The sequence below is a fragment of the Macaca fascicularis genome, chromosome 14 (assembly GCF_037993035.2).
Source record: "Macaca fascicularis isolate 582-1 chromosome 14, T2T-MFA8v1.1".
NCBI classification, from domain to species: Eukaryota; Metazoa; Chordata; class Mammalia; order Primates; family Cercopithecidae; genus Macaca; species Macaca fascicularis.
In genome coordinates this window covers 51,706,201-51,719,064 of record NC_088388.1, presented here as the reverse complement: position 1 = coordinate 51,719,064, position 12,864 = coordinate 51,706,201, and the positions used below count along the sequence as shown (strand labels likewise).

The 12,864-nt window shown below is 38.4% G+C and overlaps 1 protein-coding gene across 1 annotated transcript in view; it reads left to right on the top strand.

The window, feature by feature from the left end:
- SPON1 (spondin 1) overlaps positions 1–12,864 on the top strand; it is a 296,524-nt gene that overhangs the window by 76,652 nt on the left and 207,008 nt on the right. The window contains exon 3 of the mRNA XM_005578559.4: positions 7,905–8,038. Coding sequence (XP_005578616.2) covers positions 7,905–8,038 — 134 coding nt within the window. The remainder of the gene's footprint in view (positions 1–7,904; positions 8,039–12,864) is intronic.

Sequence of the window (12,864 nt, the reverse complement as noted above, 5' to 3'; positions counted from 1 at the left end):
GTTCAGATCTGAAAAAGAAAAGCCCATAAATAGGCTGAGGGACGAGTAGGAACCCTCAGAGTAAAGATGGGTCCTGATATAGATTTCAAAATGGGTATGGCATGTGATTTAGGACTGTGTTCACTGAAAAGTTTTAGAAGCCTAGAAAAATCATTCTATTAGCTTAAAATGCCCCTGATATTTGAAAAGGCATATTCACGACCAGATACTCAACCAGTTGCTTTAACTGTAGGCTGACAAGTATTGGGGAATCAAACCTTGTCTACCTGTCTAAACTTGGTGGATATCTGGGTGGTCTCACCTGGCTGGATGGGAACCAGTCATAGATTAAGATTTGTCCCTCTCTCTCAGGGAGCCAAGCAGCTGCCTTACCAGCAAATCTCTCCCAAAGTGACTTTAAACTTAAGAAGGTTTATTTAAACCTATATATAAAATAGAAATGTTATCACTGGAATGTTGTAATTAGGTCCTTTAAAAATATTAAGCTGGGTGTGGTGGCATATGCCTATCATCCAAGCTACTCAGGAGGCTGAAGCCAGAGGATTACTTGAGCCCAGGAGTTCACAGCCAGCCTGGGCAACACAGTAAGATCCCATTTATAAAAAGAAAAATTTATAACCTCTTCATCTAAAGTAATACATCATCACTGTTGAAAATTTAGAAAACACAAAAATTATACAAAGGAAATAAAAATCACCCATAATGTTATTACTAGACACAACCACTCCATTGTAATATGTTTTAACTTTCTGTCTTAGGTAAAAAGAAACCACAGATTGAAATGAATGACTGTCATTTAGTTGGTAGCTAACGTGGTAGGATCCTGAGACCCACTCTAGATGACAATGAGTGTGGAGACATTTGGGATTGCGAGGAGGTTTGAGAGCAGGTTCTGATAGGCACAAGGCTTTTAGAAGAAGCTGATATTTTCTGAGAAGCAAACAATGTTTGGAGGATTCTCTGGATCCAGGGAAATAACTCCTTCTGTTCAATGCTTAATTACCATCTGGCAACTGAGGTTGTGGATAAACATCCGTGTTTACCTGAGGTAGCTTCTATGGATTGGAGAACATTCTTTTTTGTTTCAGTTCTGGGCCAAGGGTCTTAGTCTTATGTCCCCATGGGACCTTGGTCAGAGTTCACCTGAAATAGCATGAATTTCAGACAGCCCTGGGTCTGAATCCAGACAGATCACTCTGAGCTCCAGCTCCTCATCTGTAAAATCTTCTATTCCTGTCAAAGGTCCAATGATATGACCATACTAAGTGCCTGGCAGATAATAAATGTTAACTAAATATGAGTTTAACTCTTTTGGCTTTCCCAGTGTAGTCACCCAGAACCTTCCCAAGGATTTTAAGGACTTAGGATTAAAAATTCCTGCCAAAGTTCTCTGCAACCATGAGCAAACAGCGTCCTCACTGGACTCACTATTCTGCAAGTCCAAGAAAATCACATTATTTGGAAATCTACCCTCACATCAACAAAGCTGCAGAAGGGAGTCTAGGAACCTGTTAAGAAAATATGAAGCAAAAGTACTATTCACTTTTATCAAGTACTTGTGTGTATGTTGGAGTGGAGTGGGGTCTTTTGTTGTGGGTTGGTCCAGTGTATGTAGTTTCATGGGACTAGGATTGGCTAGAGAGAAATTTCCTGCCTATCATAAAGAAAATGGCACAATTAGGAGGGACTGTAGCATAGGGGAAAGAGCACGGACATTATGGCCAAGTAGGGCTGACCTCAAGTCCCAGCTCTGCCATTCTGGGACTTCGGACAGGTTGTTGAACCTGTCTGCATGACAGTAGTTTCCTAAGGGGTGGGTTTAATAATGCTTATTTTTCAGTGTTCGAGGGAATTGAAATAATATATGTAAAGGTCTTCATCAAGAGAAAGTGCTCAAAAATGCTAACTATTATTATTATCATCAAAGCTATTAATAACCATCTAGGGAAACAGTCCAAATTCAGAATGAAGTCCAGGGAATTATCTAACTAAAGGAGCTGAGACACATGTTGTTGCCAAGTCATACAGACAGGAACCTCACAACCAAAGGGAGGAGGCAAGTACACTTAGTTTTTTTTTTGTTTTTTTTTTTTTTGTTTTTTTTTTTAAGACAGGGCCTCACTCCATCACCCAGACTGGAGTGCATTGGCACAATCACAGCTCACTCTAGCCTCAACTTCCTGAGTTTAAGCAGTCCTTCTACCTCAGCCTCCCAAGTACCTGAGACTACAAGTGTGCACTATCACAGCTGGCTAACTTTTTATTTTTTTATAGAGATGGGACTTCACTACGTTACCCAGGCTGATCTTGAACTCCTAAGCTCAAGCAGTCCTCCTGCCTTGGCCCCCCAAAGTGCTGGGGTTACAGGCGTGAGCCACCATGCCCAACCTACTACACTTCATTCTTACAGTGCACACTTACATGTACCAGCTACCTTGCAAAGTGATGATGAAATGATGACTATTTTTAAAAAGGCTTTGGGAATAGGAATTGACCAGGCTTTGGCAGGAGAAGACACATGACCAGTGTAGACAGTGCAGGAAGCAAAGAGGGAGATGGCACAATGTGAGGCTAGAGGCAGGAACTAGCCTCTGTGTGGGATTTCAGTCTTGATTCTAAAAGCAATGAAAAACTGCTGAAATATTTTGAGGAAAGAGATATTATATTGTAATGATATTTGTGCTTTTAAAAGGCCACTGTGGCTTGGAGTATAGGTAACAAATTGGAGAAAGACGAGAGAGTATATAAAGATAGTTAGAATGATTTTACATTAGTTCAGAGAACAAATGATGTAGCTTAGCCCAGGGTAATAATAAGAATGGTGGTAGACGTTCAGGAGATATTTGGAAGGTGAAATGGACAACATTTAAATATGTAAGATGAAGGCAAGGAAGAGCCAAGGGTGACCTCCAGTGTTTCTGACTTGCACAATTGGAGTAGGACCAGGTTAGAGGGAAGATGGTTAATGGTTAGGTTAGTTATTAACAGGGTAGATTTGAGATGTTTCTGATATATCCAAAGGTAAGTGCAAGTAAAAGATAAAGTTGGAGATACATGGACTCAGAGAAGCAGCCAACACTAGAAATATAAACGAATGAATCATCTATACAGAGGTAGTAATTAAAGCCATGAGTTGGATGAGATCACCTACAGAGAAAGAATCAAGTCAGAACAGGAGAGGGTTTATGCCTGAGCCTTGAGCAATTTCAAATTTAAAGGCCAGTAGTGGAAGATGAGCAGCCAAAGAAAGTAGAGAGAGTGGATGGGGGAAGTTAAGGGAGGGCACCAAGAAGGAGCTATGGCACAGAAGGCAAGGGAGGAGAGCCAGTTGAGAAGAAGGACTATATAGGATCCATTGGATTAAGCATTGCAGAAGCTTAGCTAGAGTTATTTTTGTAGTGCAATGTGGCCTGAAAATATACAGAACTGGGTTGAGGAATAAGTGGGAGGTGAAGTGAAGACAGTAAGTATAGGTACCTTTTTCAAGTAATTTGATTGTGATGAAGAGAGAGAGATAAGACGATAACTAGAGGAGGATGAAGGGTTAAGTAAGGTCTCAGCTTTTTAATGGGAGAGATTTGAAAGTGCTTAAAAGACGAATGAGAACAATTCAGTTGAAGCATAAATTGAATCTGGAGAAGAATAAGGAGATAATTGTTAGAGTTGGGAAGAAGGGATGGGACCAAGACAGTGTGGTATTAGCAAAAAAAAAAAAAAAAAAAAAAAAAAAAAAAAAAATCTAACACAGCAATGGAATGTAATAAAAAGCCCAGAAATAGACCCACACAAATATAGTCAACTGATCTTTGACAAAGGAGCAAAGGTAATATAATAGAGCAAAAATAGTCTTTTCAACAAATGGTGCTGAAACAACTGCATATCCACATGTAGGAAAAAAAAGAAAATCGAGACACAGACCTTACACCCCTCACAAAAATTAACTCAAAATGGATTACAGACCTAAATGTAAAATGCAGAACTATAAAACTCCTAGAAGACAACACAGAATAAAACCTAGATGACATTGGATATGGCAGTGATTTTTTAAGTACACCACCAAAAGCATTATCCATGAAAGAAATAATTGATAAGTTAGACTTCATTAAAATTTAAAACTTTTGCTCTGTGAAAGACACTGTCAAGAGAATGAGAAGACAAGCCACAGATTTGAAGAAAGTATTTGCAAAACACAAGTCTGATAAAGAACTGCTATCCAAAATATGAAAAAACCTCTTAAAACTCAACATTAAGGGCCAGGTGTAGTGGCTCATGCCTGTAATTCCAGCACTTTGGGAGGCCAAGGCAGGCGGATCACTTGAGGTCAGGAGTTCAAGACCATCCTGGCCAACATGGTGAAACCCTGTCTCTACTAAAAATACAAAAATTAGCCGGGTGTAGTGGCACACGCCTTTAATCCCAGCTACTTGGGAGGCTGAGGCAGGAGAATCACTTGAACCCGGGAGGTAGGGGTTGCAGTGAGCTGAGATTGTGCCACTGCACTCTAGCCTGGGCGACAGAGTGAGACTCTGTCTCAAAAAATAAAATAAAATAAAATAAAAAATAATGGCTGGATGTGGCAGCTCACGCCTTTAATCCTAGCACTTTGGGAGGCCAGGGTGGGTGGACCACTTGAGGTCAGGAGTTCAAAACCAGCCTGGCCAACATGGTGAAACCCCATCTCTACTAAAAATACAAAAAAATTAGACATGGTGGCGGGCACCTGTAATCCCAGCTACTTGAAAGGCTGAGGCAGGAGAATTGCTTGAACCTGGGAGGTAGAGGTTGTAGTGAGCTGAGATGGTGCCACTGCACTCCAGCCTGGACAATAGAATGAGACTTCATCTCAAAAACAAAACAAAACAAAACAAAACCTCAACATTAAGAAAGTGAACAACCCAAATAAAAAATGGTAAAAGACCCAAACAGAAACCTCACCGAAAAAAATACACAGACAGCAAGTAAGCATATAAAAATATGTTCAACATCATACCTCATTAGGGTGTTACAAATTAATAATGAGATACCACTATACATCTATTAGAATGGCCAAAATCCAACTCAGTGACAACACCAAATCCTGTGGAGGATGTGGAACAACAGGAACTCTAATTGTTGCTGGTGGAAATGCAAAATGGTAAAGCTACTTTGGAAGACAGTTTGGCAGTTAAGTCTAAATATACTACTACCATATGATCCAGCAATTGTGCTCCTTGGTATTTACCCAAATGAACTAAAAATTTTATGTCCACACAAAAACTTGCACATGGATGTTTATAGCAGCTTTATTCATAATTGCCAAAACTCAGAAGTAACCAAGATATCCTTCCGTAGGTGAGTGGATAAACTGTGGTACTTTCAGACAATCAGATGTTATTCAGTGCTAAAAAAGAAATGAGCTATTAAGTCATGAAAACACAGAGAGGAAACTTAAATGCATATTACTAAGTGAAAGAAGCCAATCTGGAAAAGCTACATACATACTGTATGATTCCAATTCTATAACATTCAGGAAAAGGCAAAACTGTGGAGATAGAAAAGATTAGTGGTTGGGAAGAACAAGGGATGAATAAGAAGAGCACAGAGGATTTCTGGGCCAGTGAAACTATTGTGTATGATACTACAATGGTGGATACATCTCATTATACATTTGTCAAAACCCATAAAATGTACAATACCAGGAGAGCAGCATAATGTAAATTATGGATTTTGAGGGATAATGATATGTTAATATAGGCTCATTGATTGTAACAAATGTATCATTCTGATATAGGATGTTGATAGTGAGGAAGAGTGTGTGTGTGTGTGTGTGTGTGTGTGTGTGTGTGTGTGTGTGTAGGGGTGAAGGGACAGGGAATATGTGAGATAACCCTGTACTTTCCACTCCATTTTGCTGTGAACCTAAAACTGCTCTAAGAAAATAAAATTTATTAATGTTTTTTTAAAAAATGAAGTTAGATCCCTACTCTATCATATTAAAATAAATAAATAAATAAACTCCAAATGGATGGAAGACCTAAATGTGAAAGAGAAAAGTATAAAGCTAATGAAAGAAAATATTGAAGAATACCTATGTGATCTCAGTTTCTTTAGGCAAGATCATAAAAGTGCTAGCCATAGGAGATAAGTTGATGAATTTGACTAGATGAAAGTTATTTCTGTTAAATGAGGAATTCCAAAGGTAACAGTAACCTCTGGATGCCAGAAAGGAAGAGATATGTGTAAATGATGAGGTATTCATATCTAGAAAATCTCCAAAACAGCAAGAAAAAGACAATAAAATCCACTGGCAAATATTTTGAGTAGACAATTGGCAGAAAGGCAGACCTGATAAATTTGTGAAGATGATCAAGTGTGCTAATATTAAGATACGACATTATAAGCATCAGATTGGAAACAATTAGAAAGTCCGGTAATAACAAGTACTGGTGAGGATATGGGGGAAATTAGGAACATTAGTACATAGCTGATAGAATAAAAGGTATAGCTATTCTGCAGTACTTAGTGAAATTAATATGACTATACCCACAACTTAGCAATCCTACTACATTGTCAATCTTGCTGAGAAACTGATCACAAGTACAGCAGCATGAGATTCTTCATTACATCAATATTTGTGGAGACAAGGAACTAGAAGTCAGCTAAGTGCCTCTCACTGGAAGAATGGTTATGTAAAATGTGATCAATGCATACAATGGAATACTAGGCAACAGTCATAAACAAATTACATTTACATGTAGTAACACTGACATAGCTCAAAAAAGCATAAAGTTGAATGAAAGAACCATTAAAACACAAAACAATTCTAAATAATACACACTGAGAACAACACACATTAAATACTTAGGAGTGAGTGCTAAGTAGAGGAAAAAAAGTAGGGTAAAGAGTATAAAGATAAAAAATAATAGAAAATGGTCTTTGCTTTGTCCAGTGATAAAATTACATGATAAGCTATGGAGTTTGAGTGACTTCATTCCTTTTGTCTGTTGTCCTAAAAAGGAATTTTTTTAAGTAAAATAAATACAATATAGATATAATAATTTAATAAGATTGTGTTTTGAAGATTAATTCAGATAAAGCACTTAGTGCCTAGCACATATTAAACACTCAATTAATATTATCTATTAATGCTATCAACACTATTCATGATCCAGCTACTACCAATCCATTGGAGTTGGCACTTAAAACCAATTGGATTTAGATTATTTTCCCCCAAAAGATCCTTTCAGGTCTAATATACTATAGTTCTGCAAGAGGGATAGGCAAGTACCACAGGAGGCCCAGAAGCAACAGGCAGGAGAAAAGCTGGAACATCCTTGGGGAATGGGAAAGGCTACCATCTTGTTTGTAGCATCATAGGAAACTTTGATGGTTAATTTGGGAGAATACTGATTAGTAAATGTAATGCACAGATTAAAGAAGTAGGAACTGCGCTAGTAAAAAGTGCTATGAAGCTGGGAGACTTTATATACTTTGCTATACTTCCTCTAAAAGGGTGTTTTAACATTTTAAGTTACAAAATTGTAGCTGAGTTACAAAGTTTTGCTATATAGTGTTTGATTTGGAGTACCCCTTCCCCATCCTCCTCCTTCCCCAAAGTGGGACACAGGTTGTTCTATTGAAATAAGCAAGATCATCACCTAGTGGTTAATTCCTCAAAGTGCTGACACAAGATTTGGTCCCAGAGAGCAAAGAAGTGCCCAATCCATGTCCTCATACAATGTTAATTCATTCAACAAACATTGACTGGGACTTTATGCCAAGCACTATTCTGGTGCCTGGGGATACAGAGTTGCTAACACAAAATGACAAGTTTAAAAATAAAATTAAGGAAGTACCAACTTAGAAGCTTAAGCGCCCTCTCAAAATGATGTTGCATGTATTTATTTCCCACTGGTTTTCCGTAGATCATAGACGAAGAAGAAACACAATTTATGAGCAATTGCCCTGTTGCAGTCACTGAAAGCACTCCACGGAGGAGGACGCGGATCCAGGTGTTTTGGATAGCGCCACCAGCAGGAACAGGCTGCGTGATTCTGAAGTAAGTAACCATGGAATCCTTCCCTGCAGTTTATCAAAGACTTTGCGATGTGATTGCAGGGAGAAAAAAAAAAAAAAAAAAAAAGTTCGTTACTGAGGATCAGAAAGTTGCATCATCCCTCTGCCCTCCCTTATCTGAATTCTCAATAGCACCATAGACTATCATTGGCTTCATAAAGATTCATTTGCTGGAATCTATGTTCATCAAATAGGATGATTCTCCTGGCCACCCTGTCCTACTACAGATAATTATATTAGGGCTGGTTAAGAAAAATTACAAACCAGATGAAGATAATCTTTTGACTTTTTCCACCTGGAATTTAACACTTTTTCTTTTCTCAGAGCATACAGCACCTAGAATCCTTAAACTATGCTTAGGCTACCCTGAGACCCACATGTGACCTCCATTAGCCCTGAGCTCTGCTTTATGATGCTACCTTCTTCCTTGCCCATCAAAATGGCCCTCTGGTGCCACTTCCTATCTTGCCTCTTGACCCTCCTTTCAGTGAATTATAATAGGTGATAAAAGGTATTAACCAGCCAAAACAGTTTTCCTCTGAAAGGTAGTGTTGTCTCAACCTATTATCTCCAAACTTACATGCCACAAAATGATGGTTTGGGAAATGGAAATAGATGGGCAGGAAAACAATTTCCGTGGTCAAATGTTTGCAAAATGCTATGTACTAAATACGCTTCTTACAGATTCACAACACTAGCATAATGAAGGTTTTGCAAAGTCCTGGCAAAAAATAAAAATCTGCTTAATTTGGTTTCACCCAGTATTTTCCAAACTTACTTGATTGTAAAGCTCCTTTTTTATGGTGACATCTATTAACATTCACAGTTTGGTGAAACACAGCCATAATTTATTTTAAATAGGTTTGAAGTCCTATAGAGAATGATGCTTAGAATGTTAGGATTTCATACCAGCAAATTAGTCATGGATAGATGGACATGGTCCCAGTCCTAGCATCCAAGAAGTCACTGTTTTTTTTTAATGGAAGTAGGCACTGAGACCTTCCCAACAGTCTCTTTTTTAAATCCTCGAAGGTTTTATTTATATATTTGGTTCATTTGTCAAATATAGTCATTTTGACACACTTACAACTGTGGTTAACTCCAGCCCACCCCTGAGGAGATGGTGATAAGAAAGCCCACTTAGGCATTGCAGTCCCTGTAGTTCCTAGACTTCCACTGTGCTTGACTTATGGGAAAAACCCCACAGAGTCTCTGAAGCATCTGTCCATTGTCCAGACTCAGCCCTGTCGTCGTCTGGCCTCCCTTTGCTGCCATCTGTCTGGACATTATTTGTTTCTTTCATAGTTTAATGCAAGCTGAGCATCTTTCCTCAGTTTCCTTGAGCAGTTTGGCTCTTGGAATTAATCTACACTGGTCATTAAGAAAAAATCAGTAGAATTTTAAAACATGAAATCGTGTCTATAAATGTCAATATATAACATGTCTATAGTATCTAGTTAAAATGTGGGAGATGGCCTTGTGGAGATGAACAAAGACCCCTGAAATGAGAACAGAGACTGTGTGTTCAGAGCCTGTTGTATAACAAGGGAGTCAGCTGCCATTACTAGCATTTGGCAGAGTCTCAAAGGCAGGCAGAGGACTGGGAAAGCCTTCTAGTGAAAACAAGAGAAGACTGATTGGAGGTTCCTTGGCATGAGGAAGCTGGAGGCAGGCTAACTACAAGTGGAGCATCTTATGCGATTGGTTTGGAGGGCATATTTGGCTTTCTCTGGTTAGTTCTGAGTTGAAAGTGAGGGAGGTGGTGAAGGCAAAAAATAGAGCAGTTGACAGTTCTTTGGACAAATCCTGATATTCTGTGTCGATTGCTGGGGCCCAGAGACTGGAGGTCAGAGTATTATGGTCATTGGGATAAATAGCCTTGCTATTGTCTGTTAGTATATTCACTCTTAGCCCAGAGACTGGGTTCCCAGCTTGGCCCTCAGTGCCCATCCCACTACCCATGACAGCCCAGTGGCTCCACAGAGCCTGGAGCTCTAAAGAAAATGGGTTGAAAATGTCAGATCTATGTGAAGAGTCTTCCTGCTCTAAAAGCTCTTATCCCTCCGGCCCAGATCTCTAGTTTTCTTTGATTTATTGTTCTTACAACCCAGAAGCATTAGATCTTTTTGGTGGAAGCCGGAAGGGCATCTATTGTTTACCCATTAACAATCAATGTATGTGTACATATGTTTATCCGTTAACAACATGTATGGCTTGTTCATTCACTCATTCTTCCAACAAATGCAACTGAGCTTCTCTTAGCCCAGGCATCCACGATATACACAATGGAGGTATGTTCTTGACCCTGGAGGTTCTTACAAGTCAGATAAGGGAGAGAGAAAAAGTCAACCAATGCTTTCTGTGTACCAAGAACTCAGCGCACATCTAGCAGGCTTTGTCTAATTTGATCTTCACAGAAAACTACTCCCATTTTACAGAGGAGGAGACAGGCCCTGGGGAAATTAGGCAAGTTTTTTAAAGTCATGAATCCATTTAACATTAAACTCCATGTTCTGCCTTTCTTTTATTTATTTTTTCTCTGAAGGAGTCCTATATAAGCTACAACTATTTATTAAAGAAATAGTAATTGTATGGGTAAGACATAAATGCATTCACATTGTAAAATTTCAAACAATACAAAAAGTAGTGAAATATGGAAAAATACAGAATAAAGAAAAAGTTAAAAATCCATGGCATCTTAGCTGGGCTTAGTGGCTCATGCCTGTAATCCCAGCACTTTGGGAGGCTGATGCAAACAGATCACTTGAAGTAAGGAGTTCGAGACCAGCCTGGCCAACATGGCAAAACCCCATCTTTACTAAAAGTGCAAAAATTAGCTGGGCATGGTGGTGCGCACCTGTAGTCCCAGATACTCAGGAGGCTGAGGCAGGAGAATAACTTGAATCTGAGAGGTGGCAGTTGCAGTGAGCTGGGATTGTGCCACTGCACTCCAGCCTAAGTGACAGAGTGAAACTCCATCTCAAATAAATAAATAAAATCCATGGCATCTCTCTCAATTCCAGTTTTCTACACAAAGGCAACAATAGAATCAATTTGGTTTGTATGCTTTAGACTTATCTCTGCTTTTACATTTACGAAGGTAATCATAAAAGTACATAGTTTCATTCCTGTGGGAATTTGAGTTTAAACAAATGGTATCATGTTATGCGTAATGCCCTGAACTTGAATGGTTTTTCACTAAATAAGATATATTAGAGATATGTCTGGGTCAGTACATACAAAGCTACCTCCTTTTGTTTTTTAACTGTTGTATGTCTATGGTATGGATGTTAATTATTCCAAAGTTAATGGACATTTAGATTGTTTCTGGTGTCTTACTGTGACAAATAATGCTATGATGAATATCCTGATACTTGCCTATTGAGCAAATTTCCAAGTTTTTATCCACAGTAGATGCCAAGAAATGGGATCATAAGGGATGCACATTTGTAATTTTATTAGATGCTGCCAGATTTTTCTCCAGAAAGCTTGCCAACTTAAACACTCTCCCTGACAGTGAACAAGAGAGCCTAAATCTTTACTTGCTCAATGGCACTTGGTATTATCAATCTTTAAGATTCATAAAGATTGTGTGCATGGCCCATTCATATTCTTGTCCATTTTTTAATAATCTGTCTTTTAAAAATTGATTTATATGGCCAGGCATGGTGGCTCTTGCCTGTAATCCCAGCACTTTGGGAGGCCGAGGTGGGCAGATCACCTAAGGTCAGGAGTTCGAGACCAGCCTAACCAACATGGTGAAACCCCATTTCTTCTAAAAATACAAAAATTAGCCAGGTATGGTGGCAGGCGCCTGTAATCCCAGCTATTCAGGAGGCCGAGGCAGGAGAATCACTTGAACCCAGGAGACAGACAGAGGTTGCAGTGAGCTGATATCCTGACACTGCCATTCAGTCTGGGGGACAGAGTGAGACTCCATCTAAAAAATAATAATAATAAAAATTGAATTATATATATAATTTTGTTTTAATATATACAAATATTATATTTAAAATATAGCTTATAAAATGTTTTTATATGTAAAATATTTAAATATATAAATATTTTATTTAAATACATTAAATAAATATATAAATATTTTATTTAAATACATTAAATATATAAAATCAAATACATATAAAATAATTTGATTTATTTAGAATATATTTATGTTTAAAATTGATCTTTAGGTAGTACAGATAATGACGCTTAGTTGCAAATTTCAACTATTTCTCTCCACCTTTCTTTTAACTTTGCTTATGGGTGTCTAATTAGTCAAAAGTTTGAAATTTTAAGTAGTATCCATCCTTTATGAATTTTGATGTTGTCTTGTTCAAAAATAATTTTCCTATGCCTAAGGCTATAAATATATTCCCATATTTTATAGATTTTAAGTAAGTGTAGGTCTTTAATCTTCCTGGAATTTAATGTTGTGAATGATATGATATTAATAAGCCACCACAGAAAATAGATGGCATGCTCAAAATGAGGTGCCAGAGGAAAGTTTAATAAGGGTCTGGTGGGGGCAAAATAATGGTGAAGGAGGGCTATACAATCCAGGCCTGAAGAAGCAAAAGGAAAAGGCAGAGAGGATGGGGTAGAGAGGACCACCCCTTTACAGGAGCTAAGACCTTTGGTTAAGGGAAGCAACTAGCCTCAGGTACCCCAACCCTACTCCTTTCTCTAATTCCTTGTGGGCTCTCCCTTTGGTGTGGCTCGAACTACAGGAACATAGAGCCCATATATATAATCTTTACGGAGTATTCTCAGTCTTTAACTAGGAGGCAGAAGAGTAGAGCAGGTATCTAG